This window comes from Haliaeetus leucocephalus, unplaced genomic scaffold (genome assembly GCF_000737465.1).
Source record: "Haliaeetus leucocephalus isolate CR32 unplaced genomic scaffold, Haliaeetus_leucocephalus-4.0 Scaffold751, whole genome shotgun sequence".
Lineage (NCBI taxonomy): Eukaryota > Metazoa > Chordata > Aves > Accipitriformes > Accipitridae > Haliaeetus > Haliaeetus leucocephalus.
The window spans coordinates 6,528,567-6,555,074 of NW_010973187.1; the positions used below are offsets into that span (position 1 = coordinate 6,528,567).

General features: G+C 36.4%; 1 protein-coding gene across 1 annotated transcript in view; it reads left to right on the plus strand.

The window, feature by feature from the left end:
• The first annotated feature begins 1,434 nt into the window (after positions 1–1,434).
• The window catches only part of ORC5 (origin recognition complex, subunit 5), a 73,426-nt gene continuing 48,352 nt past the window's right edge, over positions 1,435–26,508 (plus strand). Inside the window, exons 1-11 of the mRNA XM_010580902.1 lie at positions 1,435–1,483; positions 3,602–3,783; positions 5,357–5,449; positions 8,882–9,079; positions 12,701–12,775; positions 15,388–15,499; positions 15,848–15,978; positions 18,626–18,674; positions 19,244–19,334; positions 21,567–21,619; positions 23,838–23,950. Coding sequence (XP_010579204.1) covers positions 3,673–3,783; positions 5,357–5,449; positions 8,882–9,079; positions 12,701–12,775; positions 15,388–15,499; positions 15,848–15,978; positions 18,626–18,674; positions 19,244–19,334; positions 21,567–21,619; positions 23,838–23,950 — 1,026 coding nt within the window. The 5' untranslated portion in view covers positions 1,435–1,483; positions 3,602–3,672. The remainder of the gene's footprint in view (positions 1,484–3,601; positions 3,784–5,356; positions 5,450–8,881; positions 9,080–12,700; positions 12,776–15,387; positions 15,500–15,847; positions 15,979–18,625; positions 18,675–19,243; positions 19,335–21,566; positions 21,620–23,837; positions 23,951–26,508) is intronic.

Here is a 26,508-nt window from a genome sequence, read left to right on the forward strand (position 1 = left end):
TGCAGTTATTACATTTGTTTTTTTCTGAAACATGGCCTATCTGTATGCAGAGGAATCTGCCCCAACAGATTTCATGGTTTCAAGAGCTAGAAAAAAGTATTTCACTCTGTTGGGAAGCATGTGCCTTGATACGACGCTTTAAAACTTACCTATTACTCCAAATTAAGATTTTTTTAACAAGCAAAGAAGTGGACTGAATTAGTAATACTACAGTTTTTGCCGACACATATGCAAACCCAGTAACATTAAAAATAATAATTATATATATATTATACATAATACTATTATTATGCTTTGGCAAAACTGTAATAAATAACAGACCATTTTAAAAACATGAGTGTACACAAATTGGTGTATACATAACCATAAATCAGAACTAGTTGCATCTTTTTCTGCTTCTCTTTTCCTAATTCCATTCAGTATGGGTTTGGTCCATTAATTTACAATATATCTGTAGATCTGAAATTCTGTTCAGGCCAAGATATGATGATTGTGCATGCACACATATATATACACAAAACCTGTCTGTTAAAAATTAATCATGCTTGATTCACACAGGATTTATTTGCTTATTTAACACCTCACCCAGCTCAGACTGCGGAGGGAGAATATCGCTTTAGCTTTCATAACGCTGCATGCAGTTGTCGTATTTATCCCGTTAACACAATGTGCAATGTTTATGCATAATACAACTTGAACTGTAATCTGAATGTATTACTGTGTGCTTTTAGAGAGCACTGTCTGCAAAGCTTGACTGGAGCAGGGACTCCACAGCCGTTCCTTCAAGCTGTGTTCTCTATTAACATAAATGAGTTACACGTACAATTTCACGTCAATTTTCTTTTAACATGTTTTCCAGTTGTGAAGAGAGGATGGATGCAACACCTCCAGACCCCTCCTGTGACTGATGCCCTTGTCCCCTCAGAGGATGCGCCCTGAAGCTGACCCTCATCCCTACGCATCCCACCAGAGACACCAGACGCCATGGGCTCGTCTGCACACCTGTAAGGGAGGTGGCTACACTAACAAATACCACAACAACCACATAGGCACCCACGACTTCCTTCGGACTCTACGCCCCAGGCCTAGGCCTGACCCCCTGAGACCAGCCGCACCGCTCTCCGCCCCGGTGACACAGCGTCCCCTACGTTAACCTCAACATCCTCCTCTCCCTGCGGGAACTGCTGCCAAGCGGCTTCAAACACAGGGCTACAAAGACACCTACGTCCAGGGACGTGCGTTATACGCGCCTCACCCCGCCGCGGAACGGGCAGCGACCTCCCCTCACAACGGCACCACCTCGCCCGCCCTTTCCCGCGCTGCCAGACTCAGGGCAGGGACAGTCAGTTTCACGTCGCTACGGCGCATGCGTGCGGGCTCCGCACCTGCGCTGTGTCCAGGGAAGGCGGGGGCTGGCTGGTGGTGTGTGCATGCGCAGAAGGCGGCGGCGGGAGCTGGCGCCCGGGCGGTGTGGGAAGCTGGGGTGAGTCGCCAGGCGGAGTGGAGTGGAGCGGGGCGGCGGGACTCCTTCGGTCCGGCCCGGCCCGGCCCGGCTAGGGGGGCGGCCAGCCGGTTTCTGGCGCTTGGGCGGGGGAAGAGGAGGGGAGTGAGGTGGAGGGGCGTGAGGTGGAGGGGCAGACCTGCTCCTCTGCGTGCCGGTTGGGAGCGGTGGGGTGAGGGCGCCGGGGTCCCGGCCTGCGGCGTCAGAGCTGCCCCCTGGGCCGAGCCCCGCCCTCGGCCTCACGGCGCGTGGCGGAAGGAGCCCTGAGCCCGGGCTTCGCGGAGCGGGGCCGCGCTGTGGGGGCCGGGGGCCGTCACTCCCTCCTCTCAGCCAGTGCACGGCTGTGTCTAAATTTTTTTCTTTTCATCCTTCATAGTTACTCCTAGCTCATTTTTCAAGAGCAACCTTAATCAAGCTATTCAATTTTTTGTATCACCATGCCATTTTGAATAGATATCTGAATAGATACGGTGGACAGGTGGGCAGACTGTTATAATGGGCCAAGGCTATTTGTGTGGTTGTCTATATGGGAAATAATTTGCCTGATACATACAATTTGTTTTTTTGATAGCTGCATTACTTTGATTTCTGATACTTATTATGTGATTGACTTGTTTATTTTTCAGGTTGCTTCAGACTTAGAATTTCTTGGTATCTAACTGTAGTCCTGGTTAGGTGTGATATGATTACTTACAAGTACATGTAATTTGAAGTGCTGAATTTCATTATACTGGCATTGCTTCCGTTGTCAGGGTTATCCGTTTTTCCTAATTAATTCCACTTGTTTTTCTGTTGATGATTCTACAGTCCTAATTTTACTTCAGAAAACACTGAAGGCGAAGTGTAAAAATAATAGGAAAAAATCTTTCCTCAAATGTATTTATGGAAATACTTAATAGAGATTGGTACCAAAATGAACTCTATTAAGTATTTCCATAAATACACTTGTATTTATGAACCTCCTTGTAGCCCAACAGCTCCCCTGTCAGTGCAACCCAATACTGCTTTTTTTCTTCAGAACAGTTTGTTTTCCATTTCCCATGCTATTTCTGATTTCCTTCTGCTAAACTAATCTTTTCTCATGTGGCATTGTACTTATGCCCAGCGTAACATATTTGGCTGTAAATACTTATATTTAAATGTGTTTGGAGTACTTTTTTTATTATCTTTGTCTTGATAACTTACAGACATATCTATTTGCTGATGAGATATCTTTTATTGCACTATCTGAATTTCCAAACTTTCTTTTTGGGTGTCAAGTTACGTTACATTTCACAAAGTCAGAATCCAGCTCTTGAGGTTACTTAAGTTCTCTCTCTGCATGTTGTCCTTATCACTACAGACAAATGTACCATCCTTCCAGCAGTTTTAGAAGCTGCAGACAAAGTGGTATCATTGATTGAGGTGTTTTTCCATATGCTGTCACTAAAATCCAGCCTTTCCAGTGTTTGGACAATCAAGACCCTCAGTCTTCTTTGACTGGTCCTTGTCTAAAAGGTAGACTGTAACTAATATTACAGCTTTATCTAACTGGTTTGGGCTCCTACTATTTTTGAGGAGTCTTTACCATCAGCTAGGTTTTCTTCACGTGCCTCTGCTCCTTTTAAGGTGGGGTAAGTGTTCCTGTTGACATCTGAAGAGCTATTATTTTGTCATCTTCATCTTTCCCTATGCCCTACCTTTTCTTTGTTACTTGTAAATCCAGGCTTATTGGTTGTCCAGGTAGGTGATCATCTGTGACTAATCTACTTTCCTCATTGTATTCCCTTGCTACTTTTAAATGTATATAAAACCAGAACTAAGTGTATATTTCTCCAGTTAACTAAACTATGACAATTCTTTGTTATGTTGATTTGCTCACACCCTGTATGTCTTGCCCTTTTTATTTGATTTTTTTTTTTTGATTCTGTCTGGTGTGAAAATGTCTGTACAATGCCTTACATAGTAAAGTTTGATTTTGATGAAGTCTCTTAGGTCTATCATAATTATACCATTATGCTGAGCTAGAATGTCTGTTTAGCTTTTTTTTGTCAACTCCTGTTCATTTTCCTCCTTTATGTATTTGACAACAAATGATAATTAAAACATTTTATTTTCCAGATCACTTTATTTCTTGTCTGCGCCTCAAAAGGGATGTGCATGTTTAGGTGACTAACTACAGGAACATCAAAATGCCTAACCTTGAACATCCAGCTTACCCAGCAGCTACGCTGCTTCATTTGGAAAGTTTGGTGCCTTGTCGAGAATCCCAAGTGTCCATGTTGCTGTCAATATTTGGAGAGGTAGTGCTTTTTATATTTTATGTTTGAATAGAACAAAGACGTTCTGCTGTGTCAGAGGGGAGAGTAGAAATTTAAGGGCATTTTTGTGATGTCATTATGAACATATTTGGTTGTGTCTTTGTTGTTTGGTGGTGGTTTTTTTTTGTTGTTGTTGTTCGGGTTTTTTTGTTACCTGTCTTTAACATTAGCATTTGGCTGATAGATTCTAGCAAGTTTGAAGGTTGAAAGGTTGTTTTGCAGCTGGAAGGACCCAAACAAGCTTAGAGCTATTTGTGCCTTGCTGTCTCTGAAGCCTGATTTCTCCATGACTCTCTTCTATCTTTGCCAGTTAGTATCAGGAAGTAAGTCTGTCATCTTCCCTGGTCTAAAGTTCTGGGGTATTTTTTTTTTTTTCAGTGGCAGTGTAGAAATTCTGTTTGGTTTTAACCTGTTAATCTGATACCTGCATGCCTGAATTCCAAGTACGTGAAATTGGTCAGATTCTTAGTTCTGTTGCTGGCCATGAGATTTGGAAATCACTGGCTTGTTAATTGATTCTGTTACTGCTTGGCAAAGCTGTGGTAAAAAGTAATGGAGGTTTTTATCTGCAAACTTAAAAGCAGTTGATATATCCATTTACATTCAATTAACAAAATGGAAATTAGTATCTGTTTCTGGTTCTGCCTTTAATTATAGATAATAATAATTACATCAAATTACAGCATTTAAGTTTTATGTATTTATTACAAGCATAGTGGCAACAAGTCATCTTAAAAAAAATAGATACTTAAAATCTTGTTAAATATGCAGGTTGGAGTATCTGCATATCTTGCACAACAGTGCCTTCATCTTGGATTAATTGAATATAATTGTTTTTCATAAAAAGTGTTTGTCAAATTTATTTTTGTATTCATTTTTTAAGTCAGTATAAAAGATTCTTAGAAATGAGAAAAACAAAAATAAATACCTGTTCAGAATGAAATAAAAAGAACAAGTTAATTATTCTCACTACATCTTAAAAAAAGTAATCCATGAAATATACAGTGTCAGTACCATTAAATAAGTAGAGGTATTCTATCAAATACTGCTTTGTGAGAGAAGAGCAAGCTCCTTTAGCATCTCCTCCACCAAACCATGTAATTCTTTTCTGTTTGGTGCTAATGGAAGGAAAAACAGTTTGTAGTGTTTGTAGAAGTTAGGACAATGTAAAGCTTGCAATTTGTGCTTGCCAAGATTTTGTTTCAGTTAGTTAACTAATTTGAATTAAGAGCCCACAGTTTTTCTCTCTTGGTGTGTGGTTTTTTGCTTGTTTTGGCTTGGGGTTTTTTTTTGTTTTTCCCATGAAAAATGTATCCTCATGTTATAGCAGTTTCACTGGTAGCTCTATGTGATACTTCATTCTTGGGACTTATCCTCCCAGCATTTCAACTTGATGACATTGATTCCATAATAATTGGTGTATTTTATATTTAATGCCTCAATTTAAAAGATAACTTTTCTTTTGGAGGGAAACTTCATTGGTAAGTCATTTATCTGTTGAATGAAAAAGAAGAATTGAAACAGCAACCACTTTTTTTTCCTTCCCTCCACCCAGCGTCAGCAGTTTACTTTTCCATCCATCTTTATCTATGGACATACATCTAGTGGAAAGACCTATGTGATGCAAACTCTTTTAAACACTTTAGAGGTAAGAATGTTCACAATAGATATTGAATTTAGAATTTATCTGTAACAGATGGTCCTCAAACTAGCTTCTGCTTTGTCAAAATGGTGTGTTTCCTCAGCCACTTCTGCCTTTTAGACTCTTCTTCTGCAGTTACAGTGTGATGAACGCACCACTCTTCTCACTAGTGCACTTAGGATAAAATGAAGTCATACATAGTGAGATATAATATAAACCATAATAACTTTTCCAAGAAAGTTTAAAAGAAAAAAGGGAACCAAATTTTGTTCAGCTCTCTAAAAGGGACTTAACCTGAAATAGCTCCAGTGACAAGTAAGTGCTCTTATGATGACTCCAGTTCATTTACACTATACCTTTTTTGAATCTTCTTGTTATTCTCCTTTAAATTAATTTTACATGTATATAAAGAATGAAAAGAGTTTGCAGTCATAGAATTTTGTTTTATTTGTTTTGTATTAACAAACTCATTTTAATTATATTCAGTTGGATGTGTGTGATCTGTTTAAATGTCAGCCTAAGAGCTTAAACTTAGCAAAATTGTTAAAAGCATTCAAAGCAAACATAAAAGCTACATGTATGTTGGCAAAAAAAAAAAAAGTGCGTCTGAAATGGTGAATATCACTGGCTGAATACCAGGCAACTGCCATTCTTTCTGATGCCAATAGTTGTTTTTGCAGTCTTGAGATGAATTCATTGCAGCAAATTTGGTTAGTTCCAATCAGCCCTCTTGAAGAAGCAGGAAATCTGTCTTTCGCTTTGAAAAAGAAACAACACAGGAGTTCTAAAATGTTGGAGCAGTGTTGCATAGGAACAATTGATTTAATTCCTGAACACTAAATGATTATTCTTTTGCTTAATGAATCAGCTCTAAATGGGAAAAAGTGTATTGATAGCCCTTTTTAGTATTATATTTTCAGAACCTGTTTCAAAATACAGATTTTGTGCGCTTTAATTTATTCTACATCCTCCAAACACAGCTTGATATGCATCATAAGTTAAAAACCCCAAGAAACAGGATGCCATTCACAGTTTCTAATGTAATAAAATTAATTCTTCAGGTGTGTTTGTGTTTACTAAGCTTGGCATTGCCAGGTCTTTTACTCGTGGGATGGATCTTATTCTCCCATGCCAGTAGTGTTGCTATTTCCTCCTGTATGAGCATCACTTTCACAAATGTTAGGACTGTATGTTATTTTTCAGCTTTGCCTTCTAACATAAACTTCCTTTGGATTCCTGCTCTTAGAAAACAGTGTAGGAGTAAGTAAGAAGTCGGTCAAGGAGGACTGATAAGACAGATGTTGTTGGAATGAGTGAAGTGGAAACTACTGAGAATTCATTGTACAGTTTTGAATTTGGAGCCTTACATTCCTAGGAAGCTGGGACTACAAACTCGCCTTCCCCTCAACTGTTAAGGAAAAAAACCCACTTTAATGCTGTCCACTGGGAGATGACTTATATCCTTGAATACTGGAGTTGCTATATGTTACTAAACTGGAGTAGGAACTTTGTCAGGAATGGACTTACTTCAATTGCAATGACTGCAGGCAGAGAAACCTACTTTTTAAGCATCATGTGAGAATCTGAACTACATAGAAGTAGTGGGTCATTGTGGCTGAATGCATGTTTCTTACAAAAAAAGTTATCTTGAGGAATGATGTAGAGAGGTATGGCCTTAAGTTCATTTCAGTCCCTCTCTGGTCAGTGCTGGCAGAAGACTTTTAAGTACTAGGTCCTTGCCACTTTTGTGACCCTTCTTTTTCTGTTAGAAAATGTGTATATTCATGCTAGTTTTATTCCTTGTTCTAATTTTTCCCCAAACAAGTTTTAAAGTCCTCCTAAGTTGAAGGGTGTCATCACAGAAATTTCCATCTAAACTTGTTGGTGCCTGTTTTTTTTGTCAGTCATGTACTTCACACCAGTGACAGGTGCCTGCTTTATGCCTAAACCATAAATTTCCACTTGTGTGTTCTCATAGCCCTGATACTTTAGGTTTGTCCAGAGTGCACTTATCACATATGGAATGGTTTTTATGCAGAAATAAAGTGATCTTGTCCTGTTCATTAAAAATTCTGCAGAGGGAGAAAGGTGGAAGACAGTGGTCATGATCCTCTTTCATGCAGTAGCCTTTTGTGCAATGCTCCTAACAGTGTGCCACCCACTTGTGACATATACAAAGATGTGGCCAGACCCTGGAAAGGAATAAGATTTAAGCAGCAACTCTTTCTACAGAACTTCCTGTTGCCAAGTATAAGTGTCTCCTTCATAATGTGGTGTTGTGAATCATATCTGAGGCACCCAGCTTTCCTTCTGCTATGGAGGTGCAGCACTTTGAATAGGTGCTTTTGGAGATGTTGTCCCTTTCTTTTAGTAGTGTTCAAAATCATAAGAAAGCTTTTTATTACACAGTTTGAGTGGATTGCTAGCATATACCCACGCTTTCCCACATCTGCTGAATCATATGCCATATATTGTATTTTAAGTAGAAAGACTGGAATGGAGTACTCTGTATTTTTTTTTTTTTGTTATATACGCACACACACACATATTCCTGTATCTGAAGTTTAATTTTGCAAGTAATGCATATGTATCCCAATGACTAATGTTTTCCAGAGGTTTTAATGTTCAGTGTAAAAAAGAGCATATGCCTTACCAGAGAGTATGGAGCTATGCAAATAATCTACTTCTTAAAAACAGACTTGCTAGAAAATTACCTTTTTTGCCTTATGTAGGTTTGAATACTGGTACTATTTTGTAGTCCATAGTCTTCTATTTATAGACAAATGACCATAACTTTTCAATATTACTAAATTGGTATTTAAAAGTACATTTTATAGATTGTAATAAAATGTATCTCATACTCTGCTTTTTTCACACGGTCTTTGCTCTGAAAAGATCTGGTTTTCTAAAAATGTTCTGCACAAGCAGGCTGGTTACACGTGCCTGATATAGAAGCTTACACTTTATCATTTGTATGCATTGAATGCCAAAAACATTCAGAGTATTTTGGGGAGTGTGCTTCTAGATTACTTTCTTTGTAATGTAAGTTTGAGAAGTTCATGTTATCCAGACACTGTAATTTGTAATGGACTACTTTATGATACTGTAATGTGTTACAATTGTCTAGCTTTTCTTTGATTTAAATGCTATTTAGTTTTCATTTTGTGTATTGTTCACACATTTTAAACATAGAAGGTACACTGTATGTTTTGTATGAGGCTTCATCAGATCTCTCTTCACTTTGTGGTATATAATATTTTGACTAGGTACATAAGTAATCATTCTTTTTTGGCAAGGTTTTTTTGGTTTATGCTCTATATTCTGTTGGCAGGGTGTGGTTTCGTTCATTGTCTCATCTGGAAGGGAAAACTGATTTTGGAGTATTTAAACTGAAAAAGCCAAATAGAGTTGTATCTTTTTTTTTTTTATTCTCTTCAGCTTCCTCATGTGTTCGTGAACTGTGTGGAATACTTTACGTCACGACTTCTTTTAGAAGAAATTCTCATCCAATTGCAAAGCTGTTGTTCTGAGGCAGAACAGACTTCTCATGTGCCTTGTGATACTTTCAATGACTTTGTTCGTCTGTTTAAACAAGCTGTTGTGAGTCGAGAGCTTCAAGATCAAACACTATACATTGTAAGTCATTTAGTTTTAGTATTGCAGTTTCAGTTTGGTTGAGAGGGTGTGGGTGATTGTTATCAATAATTTGTATGTAAAACGTGTGCATTATAGATCAGTTTTCACAAAATTTCCCTGTGGACCTAATTCAGAATCTGTTGATACTGTTTAGATTATTTCTGTTGGTTTACTGGCTTTAGATGAGGTTCTGTATTTTTCATGGTTTTAGAAACTTTTTATACACAAAAACTGTATAGCATAGCTAATAATGAACATAAATTATACTGCATAGTTAAATTAGGTATGTAATAATATTACAAAAATCTTTAAATATAGAGAGCCTGTATTTGTTCTATAATTAGTAAGTCATGCTTATCTGTTTCCTTGTGAAGATAGCTTCACAAATGAGAAAGCAAAGGTGGGAAGCAGGGCAGAAGTGATTTATGGAGCATGCAAATGACAAGAATTGGTTGGCTAGAATAGTTTCAAGTTAGAAGTTGTATTAAGGAACTAAAATGCATTATTTCCTCTGTAAAAGTGCTGTTGTGATCTTGCATCTTTAACTATACTTGTGGCCCTTGGAGACCAGAACTGTAGTTTTAAAATTCAGGTGGAAAAAAAAAGAGTGCAATGAAAAATCTGATGATATGCTCAAGTGGAATAAACAGGCAGACCGCAGGAAAAATAATCAGAATTTAGTTCACAGGAATGATTGAATCAATGTAGTACTAGAATGCTAGGTTTTGCTGTGTTTTTTGTTTTGGTTTTTTTTTTTCCTGTGATAATCTTAACTACATAAAGCAGTCAAAATTTGCAGACATTTGTAACAGCATTTATTGTGCTAAGATGAACATAGAAACAAATTTCAGGCATACAAGAGGTCTGAAGAAAGGATATAGACTCCTCAAAACTACTTTTTTTTTTTCCTAGCTCTCTCTTGGTTGAACAAAATCTATTATCTTAAAAATATGAACGCCATAGTATTAGTGATGTGTAACTCCATATATGCATTGTGGACCTGCAAAGGACATGGGCTGAAATTTCAGCCTAGCAGTAGGAATTAAGGGTTTTTAAAAGAGGTCAAATTGATTATTTAAGAAAACACGAAAGTGGTTCAAGATTGAAAGCTTAATGACCCTGGGTAATCACTCTGCGTGTTTCTCACAGCAATCAACAGGCATACTGCATTGGTTTTTTTGCAGTCAAACAAGAAATTCATAATTACACTGAACATTCTTCATTCTGTTTCACAGGTTATAGTTAAATAAATTTTATTTCTGTTTAAAAATACTTAACCACCGAGTTAAATAACTTCATACTATGTTTAGTGGAAACAGTACTAACTCATAGTTTCCTACAGCTCATGAGGTTAATAAATTTGACATACTTAAAAATTGAATGAAGAAGAAATGTATCAGTACTTACAATAGATAAGAAGTTATATGTTGATAATGCATTTTAATCTACCATCACAAAGGTGGTATTGGCATCCTTCAACAATTCCATAAGAACAAAATTTAGCACTAAAATAACCTTTAGGGAATTTCAGAAAATACTTTTTATAATAAAATTTTACTTTCAGATTAATATTTGAATTAAAAAACTGTTCTTCATCAGTAAAGAATGCTTCATGTGTTGTATGAAAATTAGTATCACTCAGAAAATTAGAAAGTTCTTGAACAACGGTTATAGAAAGCAAACCATTAAATACTTAAAAAGGTTCAATTATATCACGTAAATAGTTGCTGAATCAGAAGAATTAACTATTAAATCAGTATTTCAGTTCTGTTCTGCATGGGAACAGACAGGAATGGGGGAAATCAATTCATGTATATTAACCTGTGTCATGTGAATTTATTGTAGAGTGGTTTAATTTGAGACTGATGGAAGACCAGCATGCTGGTAACATAAACTGTCAGTGCTAATTTATTCTATTTCATTTCGGTAGTAAATAATGTAATATTTCAGCCCAATTAAGTCAGAGCAAATTAAGATAAATGTTTACTTTCAAGCAAAGAATTCTAAATGTTTCTCTTAAGCCAAGCATGGGTGCTGAATGCTTGTGATTACTTGTGAAAAATGAATTTTTTCATTCTAACTACCTGAACTATTGGAACTGATATAACTTGTAGTCATTCATACATTTACAATATTTAGCACCTTACAGAAGTAACAAGCTCCTGTTTTTAATGTAAGTCAGCAGACAGTTCTAAAATGTACAGTTTTTTAAAAAGGCTGAAGGGTGACAAATCTATATTAAAACTAAAGAATAAGGTGTGGATTTATAGGCCTGTGGGTAGGCTGTTTCTGTGAACCACTTGACTCAACTAAAAATTAAGATCTACTTAGGTCAAGACCTTAAAGCTTTGTGTTCGGTAGATGCATGTCACTGGGTTCAATAATCAGAATTTTATTAGTAAAAATATGTAGCCTCTATTGGTCAGTAATGTAAAGCAGTCTTCATCCCTGAAGTAGTTTATTATATGAACCAAATGCAGATGTCAATATAAAATCATATGTTGTATAGTAGTTTTAAATAAATTCCCCAAGAAGTGTGAGCTATTATTGCAGAGATACTGTTCTTTCAGGGTTTTTTTTCTGCACGGTGTTATTTTGAAATACTGTTTTCATAAAATGTTTCTTGTTTGTCCACATAAAATTCTTTTGCTTACTGCAGGCAACAGAAAAGATATGTCTTAAATGTTTTGGTGTGGGGATGGAATGTAAAGGGATAGAAAATACAATTTTCCAGGGACCTATAGTTTCTCTTTCACGAGCAGTAATTCAAAGGAAGTAATGAACTTCAGAATTTAGATTTATATTGCGAGTAGTAAATAAAACACAAAATATATATGTTTCTATTACCTTTTTTCATTCCTGTTAAGATCGTAAGTGTACTGGGAATATGAATTCTTTTGCCAAAGGATAGCCATGAGTGTTTTCATGCTCCTATTTTTTTTTCTCTAGGCTCCAAAATATGTTGTTTAGATGAAGTGTTTCCGGTTTAAGCTGTATATATGCTACATATTTGTTAGTGCCATGTCAAGTTTACATACAATACAGTAAATCCTGTAAATTTCTAGGGTACGAACTATGGCAGGAAAAATTTCTCTCAAAGTTCGGTTCTGTGAATTCTGGATGGTAGCTGACTTCTTGAAAATATCAGCTCTTATTTCTGAAAAATAATTTCATAGTGGGAAAAGATATCTCTCTTACAGTAAGCATGATGATATAGTGCTGCAGTATTACACATAATTTTATAATGTAAGAATTCTGGACAAAAATTGAGGTTTCGATGCTTGTTAATGCTGTCATGGCTTTGTCAGTGTTGCTTTTGACTGGTATACTTAATGTTTTAATTCTTACTGCCATAAGGCATGAGAATGTTGCTTGAATGTTGCTTGTCTGGGGATTGTATCTTCTTTTAGATGGCATAGCTGCTCGGGCTTCCTGGAAGCACACCTCAAGCAATAATCTCTCCAATGTTGCTTGTTTAAGGGGTCTTGATACTTAAATGGTTTCTGCTGTCTTAAGAGCCATTGGTGAAATGAGTTTCCAGCAGCTAAGAATTAATTTTAAGTCCACGTGAGAATGGAAGGTGATGTTGTCTATATAATAAGGTCATTGTTTTATTAAAAGGTACTGGATAGAGCAGAGCAGCTGAGGGAAATGGAAGCAAACATCCTGCCAGCATTTCTTAGGCTTCAAGAGTTGGTAAGTGTCTGGAAAAAAATTAACGTATGTTTTCTGCATAGCGAAAGTGACTGAGTGTGGTATCTGTCTGTCCATCTAGGCTCACAGATCAACATAAGTGATTCTTTAGATGAGAAAAGTTGCAGAATTAATCTCTACCTCCCTCCTCCAATCAACTGGCAGTGGTCAGAACTAGAAACCAAACCAGAATTTAAACATCAGCAGGTTTTTCTTACACCCTTTTTTTTTTTTAAAAAAAAATTCTGTTTAAAAGTATCTTGTTTTACAGTATCTAATCTGTTGTAGATTCTTTTGAGGGTGGTATCAGATACATAGCTGTCTTTTCTAGAACATTTTTGTTTTTACGAAGAATGTAAAATTTTTCTACTCTTTGTTTAAAGTTTTGTAATAATTGCAGAAAAAAAGGCAGACTATAATCTATAAGGGGAAGCTTCAACATAGCTCCTATTGGTTTGGTACAAATAAACAAATAAAACCCCTTTTAGAATTTGTCAGATGTTTGTGTGGGAATCCAAAGTCTGCTTCTGAGTCAGCTGCTGATTCAGAGAGCTCAACCAGATTGAGTGAATTCAGCATCGGAAGCGTGAATTTGCAACTCAGGAAACATTTGTCTTCCTCAAGTTTCTGCCATGTGAAACTTCACAACATTGCATGGTGGCTGTCTTGAGGATGGTACCACCAGCTATTTAATTGTGGCTGGAGCTGCACAGCTCAGCAGCTGTGAGTGTGCTTTGTAATGGCAGAGAGTTTTTACACTTCTGCTGGAATTGTGCCACAGTATGTTTCTGACTGGAGTAAACCACTGTATCTTTCCCTCTCTCACTTCTGAAGTATCAAAGCTTATGCCTTGGCATAAGGAAAAATGGTGCATTCTCTGAAAAGAAACTGAAGACAAAACCAGAAGATGGTGGTACTTTGAAACGTCTGAACATCTAAATAGCTGAAATTATACTTGTTCTCTCAAGACTTTTGTGTGGTACTCTTAATCTTCTGGTGATGTTGATTTCTGTATTTACTGAATGAAGATTGATTCACAGCTGTGTTCTTAATCCTGGCAGCTGGTGCATTTTCTGCCTTTTTGTTTGTTCTGCCCATGTTCTGGATTTTCCTGCCCCTGAAGCAGAAACAACCTGTCTGACAGAGAAAGGAGGAAAACTTAGGGCTATGATTGCTGTTCAGGGACCAAAAAAATAGGCTAAGACTTATATATGCTAGAGAAACACCCTCAAATTCCAAAGTAGCCTCAAAATAAGTTTGTCAGCTTTCCTGAATGCTGAGATTCCAGTTGCTTAAATTCTGGATTCTGGACTGAGGCTTTGTAAAATTGTTGTGCAGCTGATGTTGCAGAGGAGTGTTTTAGGAGCAAATCTACTGCATTACTTCCTTTCCTGGAGTGAAAGGAGACAAGAAACTTCATCAGTGGTGAAAGATTTCATGGGAGTGGGGTATCATTGGCAAAGAATGGGTCATAGGATGCTTGATTTCTGTGAGGATTATGGTGGGAAGTACTTAAGTTTTTCATATTGAAAGGTCTGTCAGGAACTGAACTGAAAATACCTTAGTACTTTTCTCAGGTAAAATACTAGGAAATCTGGGAGAGGATGACAATTGAAAGAAATCTACGGAAAGATGCTCTCTCATTAAAAGAAAGAAAAACTTCCATAAAAATAGAGAAAGAAGAAACAGTAAAGAATATGGGTGGGTGCCACTGCCAAGAAGTGGGAAGAGTAAGTAGAAGAAGATTCTCCCTGAATTTCAGGGAAGGGGAATAGCATTTAAACTTTTCTTTCAGGTCATTCACTGCTCATATTAAGCATTGTCAATTCAATCAGGTTACTTCCTTTTATTTTCTTGAGGTGCCTCCATAGTTTTGAAATGTCTTTCTGGAAGAACCACATTTAAAAGCATCTTTTGTTGTGCAGAATTTTTAGTACGGTTCCAGAAACCTTTCAAAAAGGAAGTAAGGAATTTTTTTTTAATATGAAGTGTTTTGTTATCTATTGACCAAAACATCAAACTCAAGGCAAGTATATTGTCAATATAACTTGGTTAAAAAGAGTATGTTACTATGTACGGCCATTGTTGGTAACTAGTAAAACAGTTGGTAGAGTACACAGTTAATACTATGTTTTTGTTTTGGGGTGTTTTTTGTCTGTTTTTAAAGACCAGCTTACCTTTGAAATAAAGTACTAGATAGCTTGGTTTCAGAAAGCATTGAGCTTTCTTTCACTTTTTAACTCTTCCTGTTTATTCTCGAAGTTTGGGTTTAATTACCAAAGTAAAATGCTGTCTTAATTTTGGGAGTAAGAGATAGAATCTACTTGGTATTGTACCAGAGCTCTATCGCTGCACAAAGCTTACATGTCAGTGAAATGGCAAGGGATGCAGAGAAATTGTATGTAATTATGAAAATCTGCAAATGTATGAGCTTCTTGATTAGGCCAGCTGAAGCTTTATTACTATGCTAGTAATTTGTATTAAACTGGAAATTTGATGATTTTTGTGGAAGAGAAAAGTCACAATAATAATTTTTCTCATTGATACTGTAACATGCAGTGGTTTTTTTTTCTCTTTGCCTGTCTGTCACTTTTTTTTTTTTCTTCTCTGTGTAGACTGACAGAAATGTGACAGTTGTCCTGCTCAGTGAAATAGTATGGGAACTGTTCCGTCCAAATATTGGATGCTTTGAGCCATTCACCTTGTATTTTCCTGATTACAGCATAGGTAAACTAATTCTTTAATCTGCTTTTCAGGGATACTTTGTCAAACAACATCCCAATGCTTTTTCCATGTTTGTCAGTATGCCTTTTGCAGAATATGGAATAGCTACTCGAATGTAAAAGTGTATATTCACACAACTTCTAAGAGACTTTTATTTTTCCACTTGCCAAAACATCTCAAAGTAACATTTTGGTTCCATTATATTTGCTGATTCTTTTTATCAGTGTAGTTTTTGGTGGATTTGGGGGGTTTTTTTTAGTGATGATTATAGTTTGTTTTTCCACTTAACTTGTAAAATGTGGTCAGTTTAAGTTAGCTTTAAATAAGCAAAACTTATTTTTGTTTAAACAGGACACCTGCAGAAGATCTTGTCTCAGAATCATCCCCCAGAATATTCTGCGGATTTCTATGCTGCATATATCAATATTCTGCTTGGTGTCTTCTACATGGTCTGTAGGGACCTGAAGGAACTTCAGCATCTGGTGAGATGAGCTCCTTTAGAGTTGTTTTTTTGTTTTTGGGTGTTTGCCAAATGAGCTCTGAAAGTCTGGATTTATTGTTGAATATGGACAAAGGGAAAATCATAGAATCATAGAACAGTTTGGGTTGGAGAGGACCTTTAAAGGTCATCTAGTCCAACTCCCCTGCAATAAGCAGGGACATCTTCAACTAGATGAGGTTGCTCAGAGCCCTGTCTAGCCTGACCTGAATGATTCCAGGGATGGGACATCTACCACCTCTCTGGGCAACCTATTTCAGTGTTTCACCACCAGCATCGTAAAAAATTTCTTCCTTATATGTAGTCTATATCTACCCTCTTAAGAATGTGTTAGCTCAAAATGCAGTTTCCCTAAAAATCCATAACAAAGGTTGCAGTTGTTTTGGTGGCTGTAAAGGGTTTCCATTGCTATGTAATTTGCCAGTCAGAGGCAACAAAAGCTGCACTAATGAGATGCCCATCTGCATGTGGTTCACCCAGCCCAGAACTTCTGTTGGGGTTTTTGAGCTCAAGCTGTTCCTCGATATCAGAGAGTCACTGAGAAGACTAGGCTACCTGTTTTACCTGTTGATATAAGGAGGTAAATGTGATGAAACCTTTTATGCCTACTGATAAATATAGTAGAAGCAATTGCTGCAACTGCAGCAGTTTTTGAGGGACCAACTTCATTACAGACTTGGTTCATGATTTTTTGTTTGTTTGCAATTCAATCAGAGGAAGTAATAGTTATGATTTTACTCTTCCAAGCAATGATAGGCCGCGCTGTGCTTCTTTTCTCTTCAAGTTCTTTTTACATGTGGTTATGTGATTTTGCTCTTATTGCACCTTCTTGCTCACATGGACTCCTGTAATCCCTAAATAGCCTTCTGTTGTATTCGCTTCCTGGACAATGCAGCAGAATGTCAGTTGCTTTCAACATCTGAAGGAATAACTTCGATTACATGGTTTCAGCATGTCCAACCTCAAGTTCCATTGTTTCCCATGTTTATTAAATGTAACTTGCCACCCAACATTCTTCATACTTCAACTTTATGGGAAATTTAACTTAAAATTGAAACATTTTCCTATATTATTTAGGAGTGTAAAATTTTCACTTGATTTGCTTCCTACAGAGGATTTTAAGGTAACCAAGCTGCTAAAAGCCAGATCTGTTGCACAATTTTACAGAAACATAGCATATTAATTTGACTCAAAGGCCTAGAGAAGCAAGGACTGACATAAATGTTTTCATTGTCTGTCTTTTGGAATTAAGAATAAAATAGATAAGTCAAAATTCCTGCAATGTAGCCATGCCTGAGGGAACAAAAATACATTGAAGATATTTGGAAAAAGGAATTTTAACCATATATCAGTTGAAGAATGTAACAGCAAACAAACTAACAGAAGAAAAAAAAATTACTTGACAGTGACCTTTGCATAAGAAAGGCTGAATAGCAATAACAATTATTAGCTCCTCAGATTATTATTTAAATATACTGTGTACAAGGAAATTTGATGAGTTTGAAGTGATCAGTGGTTACAGCCGGTGAACAAATCAGTGCTGGTGAGATGATCTGAATGTCCTGCCTGCAGTTCCGTCAGGAAAACAGCTAAACTTCAGCTGAACTTAATCTGTTAACTATACAGGTTTTATGTTTAAATGAGATTGCTGAAATCTGGTGGAGACACAAAACTAGGGTCACGGTTCTTCTAGCCATGTACTGAGTGGCTCCGCTTATCAGAATAAATTCATTAGCTTTAGATGCACTGTTTGTGTGTGTGGGAAATACCAATATTATGAAAAGATTTACGTAATTGGACCCTAGATTCTTTTTGTGCTTGACAAGTCTCTTCTGTAGAAGGTAATGACAGACATATACAGCTGTTTGTAGGCTTCTGAACAACTCCATAGTGTCTAACACAGACTTTAAATGTGTATGTTATTATGCACGATTATTAATAATACATTCTGGAATTATGTTATATATGGAAGTTATTGCATTGAGTTCTGTATACTAGCACAGAGATTTAATAAGGTGCAGTAGAACAAAAGGAGAATGAAATGTGAGGATTGTTATTTTACAAAATTGTGTAACATTGATTTAAGCATTTTAGAAAAAAATCTAGATTACAACCTTGTCAAAAGTCTCTCAATCTTACCTTAGGCAAAAGGAGTTCTTTTGAATATGAAATGTGTTAGCAGGGCTTTTTTTTTTTTTTTTGTAATAATTTCTGCTTTTGTGTGTGTAAGTATGTGTGGCCTGCTTTTGAACATGCTGAACTGCTCCTGGAATGGAAAGTTTTATCTGAAAATGAAAAGAGTAAAAAAAGTTCATGAAAACATTTTTATTGCATTTATAATGTTTAGTTACTATGTTATTTAAAAAAATATGCAACCCCTGAGTACAGTAAACAGGTTTTACAGACATCAAAACCAAGTAATGTGTGATAGATTACTTCTGTTTGTATTTTAATCTACAGAAATGTTGTGATGTTTTACAGTATAATGTTTGGAAGCAAGCAGCATAATTATTGACTGAAAAATAATTAATTGGTTTTGCAAAGTAATGAATTATGCTGCTTGTTACATTCTGTAGCTAGGTCAAATATATAGTACCTTTTTAATATGTTGTACTTTTTCCTTTCTGTAGGCAGTGCTCAATTTTTCTAAATACTGTGAACCAGTGGTCAGAGGAGAAGGTAAGTTTCTGTCTTTAATTTGAGCAGGTGTATGAGAGTGCAGGTGCCCCACCTCCCCTGTGGATTTTGTGGAGGACTTTGCTTTGATCCTCACTGTGTTTTGACAATTTCTCTGGTCACAAAAGCGTTGCTTATTCCAGTTGCACCCAATAGGCAGCATTTGCAGCAGAAGCAGTAGATTACATCTGTTAGTGGTGTTTTATGGAAATGAAGTGGAAATACCATGAAAACTTGCTTCCCCCTGTAAATCTTTCTCCTAACTCAACCACCAGGACTTTTGCAAAGTAGTGAGATAAGTAATTTCTCTGTCAAGGCGAAGAGGAGAAAATGAGAGCAGTGGTTCTGCCAAACTGTCCTAGAGTATCTCAGAATAACCACAGAGAAACAGCCTTGGTGTGGTAGCATGTGCTTGCAAATGGATGATGATGGTGCATTGTCCTAATATAGCATTTCAGAGGCAAGGTGTTAGATTTACTGTGTCATGCCTGTGACTGTTCAGGTGTCAGAGATAAGAGTTTTAGTGTTGTGTGAGTTAAATATTTAACAGAGTTGATTCTGGCTTGGTGCAGCAAATGAACGTGACACCCGCAAACTCTGGAAGAATATTGAACCTCATTTGAAGAAGGCAATGCAGACTGTTTATCTTCGGGAAATATCCAGGTAACTTGGAGGGCGAGGCCTTGTTTGTTTTGTTGATGTTGCTGTTTTTAACAAGCTTCCTCTCTAAATATTTACTCTCTCAATTATGTTTCATGGCTAGTGTTTCTTTTTTGCTAGATAGAATCTTTTTTCTTTAACGTGTGTTTCTTTCTTGCCATATAATGTTAGAAATAGGGAAGAAATTTTTAAACAAAACTGTATTTGTAGCATATAAAATATTTAAGTAAAGCAGTGACAGCAGGTTGTGTTCTCTCTTTCACTGATGGTCATGCAGATAGATCCATTTTTTGTCATGTATGAAACTGCCAAGCATGGAAATCCGTCACCAGAATATACACAGGCACAGTTTAAAACGCACTTGTGACGTTGACTTGACAGATCCTCACTGCTCTGAGGATGCATGCACGCATCAAAATTCTTATGAGACGTTACAGATCTTGAACATCTGTGTTCCTTAGCTTTGTTTAATAGAGCTAGGTTTGTACCCTTACTGTGCTTTCTGACCGCTTTTTTTCTTGTCCAAGGGCAAAATTTTCCTTACATGGAATTACCATTTTTGACAGCATTAACAGCTGGTGTCCTGCTAATGGGCTGAGTTTCTCTTGGTGTGGTTTTAGATTCCTTGTTTATTTCTCAAGTTGCCAGACTGCTAGAAAAAAGGTTGTGATGTTACTTTTAAATGGTAATAATTGGCTCAGTTTTAATGTCTTCCCCACTTTTAAGATGAGTGATTCTGATGTTATGCTACGTAAAGAGAGATAATGCAGTAGTGTTTGATTTCTTTGTCTTGATACAAACATAATGATTTCTTTCCTTTGAATGTCATTGAGGCCATAGAGTATTCTGGTAACTGAACCTGGGTGTGTAGTGGAAGTCGATGCTAAATGTTATGGAAAAGTGATTGTTCCTTCAAAAAGAGAATTGATTTTACTCCATATGAGCCAGACTTCACTGTACAATGAGGCATTATTCTATTTGCCTTAAATATGTATTTATACTTAATATTGATCTTCAGTGCACAGTCTACTCGGGTTCTTCCTGGCTTTTTATATCGTGTAATTGCCTACTCTAGGGTGTAATATGAATTTATGATATAAAATAGTTTATGAATTGTTTCCAAATAACTGAATTTCCCTCTTTACCGTTTTTTTGATTATAAATTTGAGCTTTACTGGGTTTTTTTATTATAAATTTCAGCTTTCTGCATAACAGTTCTAGGATTTACCTCTGTGTATCTGTAAATGCTTGAGGAATTAAAAGGACCATATCAGTTTTTCTGGCCACAGAACTGTAATTACTCTGGGCCTTTCTTCAAGTTGTAAGTTACAGCAATAGAGCTTTGATATCAGCTGTTGTGCTACCTGAACTGAGATGAAAATGAAACTTTTCTACCTGTAAGATAGACATTGGATAAAAACTTTGCTCATTGATAATTTGGTTGATCATTCATTATAATTTGAGTATTACATCGGCTCTCATTAAACTGTTTTCATAAGTTTTATGAGTTATGGCTGTTCATAAAGATCTTTAAAAAACAAAACCAAAAAGGCACTGGTCCTTTAACAGACCTTTTTTTTTTTTCTGTCCCCTTGTGGTATACAAAATGATCTAAAATCATGACATTTCTAACAATGTCATTCCTTAAGGGAAGTTTTAAAGTGAAATTTTTTGCTGTTGTTTAGGAAAACACCAAACTACTTGTAGACATTCCTCACTGACAAAATGTTCCATCTTGATGTCTTCAGAGTTTTTCGGTGCAGAATGAATATTGCTTTGGTTTTTTATGTAGGCTTCAAAATTACATTATAAAGTAATTATAATATTGTTCTCACTAGTATAAACATTCATTAAGCAGATAAAAAAGACCCCAAAACTATCAGAGTTTTTACTTTTTATCCAATTATGCATTGTTCTTGCAACTTAGAACGCTATTGATATTTGCTTACTGGTGGTAGTTGGATGGAAAGAAATCACTATTTTACAATTAGCTTGTACTCACTTTTATACCTTAATATAGCATTACTTTCTGCAGCTTTTTCAAATATGCATAGTCTGCACATTATTGAAACTTATGTGCAAGGTAGTAAGACTTGGTATTTTTAATTATTCTCTTACTAACTGTATCCTAGCCAGTGTCATGAAATTAAAATATACATATACCAAGCAGGTAGTTTTCTCTAAAAGGCTAACAAATACTTCATCTTTATATATTTGCATTATCTTGTCTTTTAGCTCACAGTGGGAGCGCTTACAGTGTGGCAACGGAGAACCTGGGCAGTTGAAAGGTATCAGATACAATAACTCTGTAGGGGCTTGTAATGTGAAATATGTACTTTTCAGTTTGACTTGGTCATTGTTATCTGAGAACGTGTGAATGAAATTATATAGATGAGGCTACCTGTTAGCATTCAGTTACAGTTCAGGGTAATCATGTTTTTTGAGAAGGTGTTCTACAAAGGACTGTTACTATTTTTTCCCCTAGCATATATCCTGGGAGTAATCTTTCCTAAGGTCCTTTGTGGGTAAAAGCAGATTTCTTTAAGTCAGTGTTTCTCATGTAAGAATGGATGAGGAATGGGCTGACCCCTGATGGTCAAGCCCATGTGTGCCAACTGGCAGAATTATCTGAGTGGGGAGAAGGGAAAATTATACCTGGTGTATTACGCTGGATTAGCACATTCCTAAACAAAACAGCTGTCCTGTGTCCTGATTTCTTGGCAAAGAGAAATGTCAGAATTGCAAGAATTCTTTCTGTTCTTTCCTTGGAGGAGTACAGCTTTGTTGATTTTTATACTTTAGACAGGCTTGAAAGTTGAATCTTAATATATGTCGGCCTTCATTTACAATTTAGGAAAGAATACTAAAATATTTTCCTGGCAATGTCAGTTGGTCATGGTCTTTTGACCAGTTCGTAGTTTGGGAACACTTTTGCCGTATTATTTATTGTGACAAGTAATTTCTTCTTTAGATAGTAGGTAAAATAACCACTTATTTTAAAATTGTCTTAAGATAATTGCAGTCATCAGACTGTTTGCTATACTTGCTTTATGATCAGTAATTTTTTGACATTGTCGACCAAAGGAGTTTGATTCGTAGTGTTCTTATTAAACTCCCTCCTTCTGTGCCCAGATGATCATGAAATACTCTTGCACCTGACAACCCCAAAAAGGGAGACTTTAATTAAAATGCATTTTATAGGATTTTTAGGTATATGTAGTAGGAAAAATTGTCTTGTTGGTAAACAGCATTTGATAATAACATGCTTAAAAAACTATTACAATAAATTTTACTGTGGATGTAAATAAGCAAATCATTCAGTGCATGATGCAATATTGGCAGACCAGAAGAATGGAGTAGAAACAGATATTTCTGTATTAAACTAAATTGTCTATATGTGAGAATTTATTTGGTGTTGCGTTTTGTAGTTAACATGCAATACAAAACAATCTCTTGACTGTAAATGAAACTAAAACTGCTGTCCTTTTGTGCCTACATGAGAGGAAATTACCACTAGCTAACATTTAGGATGCTTCTCATCACACTGAGGGCTCTTAATCTTAATTTTTAAACATGTTTAATTCCTTGATCTTTATTTGCTGATATTTGTGGATTAAAGCATAAGGGTATGGGTACTTCACAGAACCAGAAACTGTCGAAGTGAAAACCTGTAAGCAAAGAAGGCACAAGAGAGACCCTTTAGTCATCTCCATAGTTAGACAACTGATGAAGTAAGGTGGTTTGATCATCCTATTCATATGCATAAGCTGTGTAAAAGAAGCAACTACAGTGACAAGAGCAGAGGAATGTAAAGGGAAAAAATACAAAGTAAAAGTAAAAAGAGGGAAGGAAAATACTCACTAAACTGTAGTTGTATGTTTTAATGGATGAGACTTCAGTCTTAATGAAGTATACATGTAGCGGGCTAGGTCAGTTGGATCAAGTTTAAAATTTTGAAAGCATTTTTTGTAGAAAGTAAAACAGTAGCTAAAAATTGTGAGATGCTGAGCTGTTTTTCTGAAGTGCAGCACTGCGCCTTTCTCCACCGTGCCAGCCCCGTTCCTGGCTGAGCTCTCTGGCACAGTCTGGAGTAGCCTAGCCTGAAAGCTGGGTTTTTGAGAAAAGCTTTGCCATTGTATTAAAATACATCTTTCATCTGCCCTGTTTGCCAGAAATATTACTGTAAATGAAAGTAGCCTGGAATTTTTTTTTTTTTTTTTTTGGGAGATCACACCTTAGTGATTTATGAATCTCTGATGCTTCAAATACAGTTTCTGAGATGAGTCCATAAGGAGTTCAGAATGTTAGTTTTGTTTAGCTTCGTGCCATTCCTTGGCCCTTCACTGATTTTATATCTGTGATAATGGGGTTGAGAAAGTTGCCATACTCATTTAGTTACAGGAGTAGAGCAGGAGAGAAGGAAAAGAAGAATGCAAACAAGTCTAATTTGAAGTTTGTCAATGTTCAGAGTGGGTTTCAACAACTCATAAACTGTTTGTTTTATAGGACTTTCTGCACATACACATGTGGAACTTCCCTATTACTCCAAATTTCTTCTAATAGCTGCTTACCTTGCCTCCTACAATCCTGTTAGGACAGATAAGAGGTTCTTTCTTAAGGTAATGAGATTTTTTTTCTTAGTGCTGCTTACTGAATTCCTGCATACTGAATATCCTAGTTTAAAACTCTTCAACCATTCATTCTGAGCTGTGTTCCTGTGTGTGGTTCATTTGATTTGATCAGAAGTTTTTCTGTAGATCACATGTTGTGATTGGTAATGATCACTTAGTCATTATTAATGTCTAATAAACCCAACTTCCTGTTAATGTCAAAACATGCGTAATGCTGTTTTAGCACAAGTATTGTGCTTTGCTTTTGTAAGTTGATATAGCTCCGTTTTGTAAAGATTTTAGTGGAGTGCCTGCAGTGTCCTTAGGTATAAGCCACACTTAAATTTCTGGACTAAGATAGAAACCACAACTGCATTAGCCTTTAATGAGGTAAAATGACATAGTGCATTATTAACTTATTTATACAATTTTAAGCTCTTGAAACAGAAACATACAAACAGTTGCTCTTGCAGAAGACGTGCCAGCTAATGGAACAATATGTTGTGTTGCAATGATGGTAATGCATGTTTCAGGATGAATGTCTTAATCCTCACTACGAATTCATGAGCTAAACCCCATTTTCTGTAAGTTCTTGCCGTATATAGGTTGAAATTTTTTTTCTTCTTTTCTTTTTTCAGCTATGTTGTGGTCATGCTGCAAACAAATGCTGTGGTGCCATAGTTTGTAGTCTGTCTCTTTCTTACCCAGAATCTTCATGCTCCTCAAGCCTGCCTCGTTGCACTGTTTTTGATGTCTTAATTTGACAAAATGTAGGCAGGAAGACATATCAGAAAAGTGATTGGGCAATCATGCTTTCTATGCATTTTACCAACATCAAATTTTCTACTTTATTATAGCATGTATTAATATATGCATGTGTTTATAAATATATGGTACTCATGAAAGATAGGTGTGAACAATTGAAGAAGATGAGAGCAAGCCAAATTTGTAAAAATATGCTCGTTTTCTTCTTCTTGAAAAAAAAATTGTAGATACATGTTTTGAGAAGTTACTGCAGTTCCTAGTGATAATATACTAGTACATTTTAAGTTTAAATACAGGTTTTGTGTTTCTGCTATTATCCTACATTGACAGCTGTAGGTGTTTCACCCTTCTGTCTAGTCCTTTCCTGAGAAGAGTAGAGGATTACTTACAGTAAGTGCAGATTGACAAGTTTTCTTTATGGGCAACCTTTGTTCTTTTCACTTGGCCAAAGCAATTTCTTTGTAACAGATTTATTTACTGAAGAAGTGGTTATGCCCAGATTTTTCCACATCAGTCTTGGAACTCAAAAGAAACAGGAAAGCTTACAGGAGTCAAGTCAGTAAAGAACGTTATCAAAAAGTGCCACATCTTTCTTGTTTGTGTTCACTGAATAACCTGCTCAATTTTTTTCCTTTCTCCTTTTTTAGTATCTCTGAAGTTAGTTTCCGCTCTTGCACATGAACCCCACTAAACTTTTATACAATAAACATGAGCTTCTAAGTTTTTGAAGCAAGGACCATGAAGGTATTTCATTCAGTGATATTAAGTATTTTTCCCAAGAATTGGTGAAGCAGGAATTAGCCCTTCATCAGGTGCTAAAGTGAATTTCAGGAATAGCTGCATCTCAAAGCCCACCAAAACTAACACTTCTGGGGGAGGTGATGTTCAAGTTGAGTGTTTTTGAGTCATGTGGAATGTGAAAATAGAATATGGTTTTATCAGGTTTGTAATGAGATTCCAAGTAGATTACAGAAAAGTATCTTCTGGAGTATTTACCTAAGGACTGCTGGACAGCAAAAGGGATGCAAACAAAAAGATGGTCATTGAGCTGCTAATCTGCACTACTGGTATAGCTGCTAGGCTATACTACAGCTAATGTCACAGTTTGTGGCAGCCTGGAATGCTGATAAAGCAATGCAGTAATAACTGGCAGCGCTGCTATTAGTTATATGAAAATTCAGGAGCTTTGCAGTAGATAGAGAGAAAAATATGAAGTTGGTTTTGAAAGGTAGTCTTTAAAACAAAGGAGAATAGCGATCTATATGAAGTCTTCATTTTATCATTTTAACAGAAAACAGGATTAAAAACTAACTGAAAACTAGCTCTGAATTTCATGTGCTTGCACAGAAATAGGGCACCTGCTCACTTGCTTTGAAACACGTTTGATATAACTTAAATACACCATGTGGAGATCCCAGCATAACCTTTGAAATGCATGAATGCAGTTTGTTGTGATCCATTGCTAGCATGCTGTGTAACCTCAGGCTTGATCACTTTCCCCTCCAAAAGGTCTCTTTTATCACTGTAGTCTTCTTTCCAAAGGCATGATAAAAAGATTCCTGTGCTGTCTCTGTGTCTGTGTGAGATATGTATTAACTGAACGAACCAATTTTTTTAGTCTGGCAAATTATGTAAAGAAAACTTAAAGCACTGTCTAATACTAAGCTCTTCAGAAGTCAGTCAAGAAAAGCCACAGTTACTGAGATAGTCTTGACTTGGCTGAGTATTGAGGTCCACAAATACTAAGTACAAGATTTTAAACATGATGGAAAAAAAATTCCTTCATTTGAGATATTTTTTCC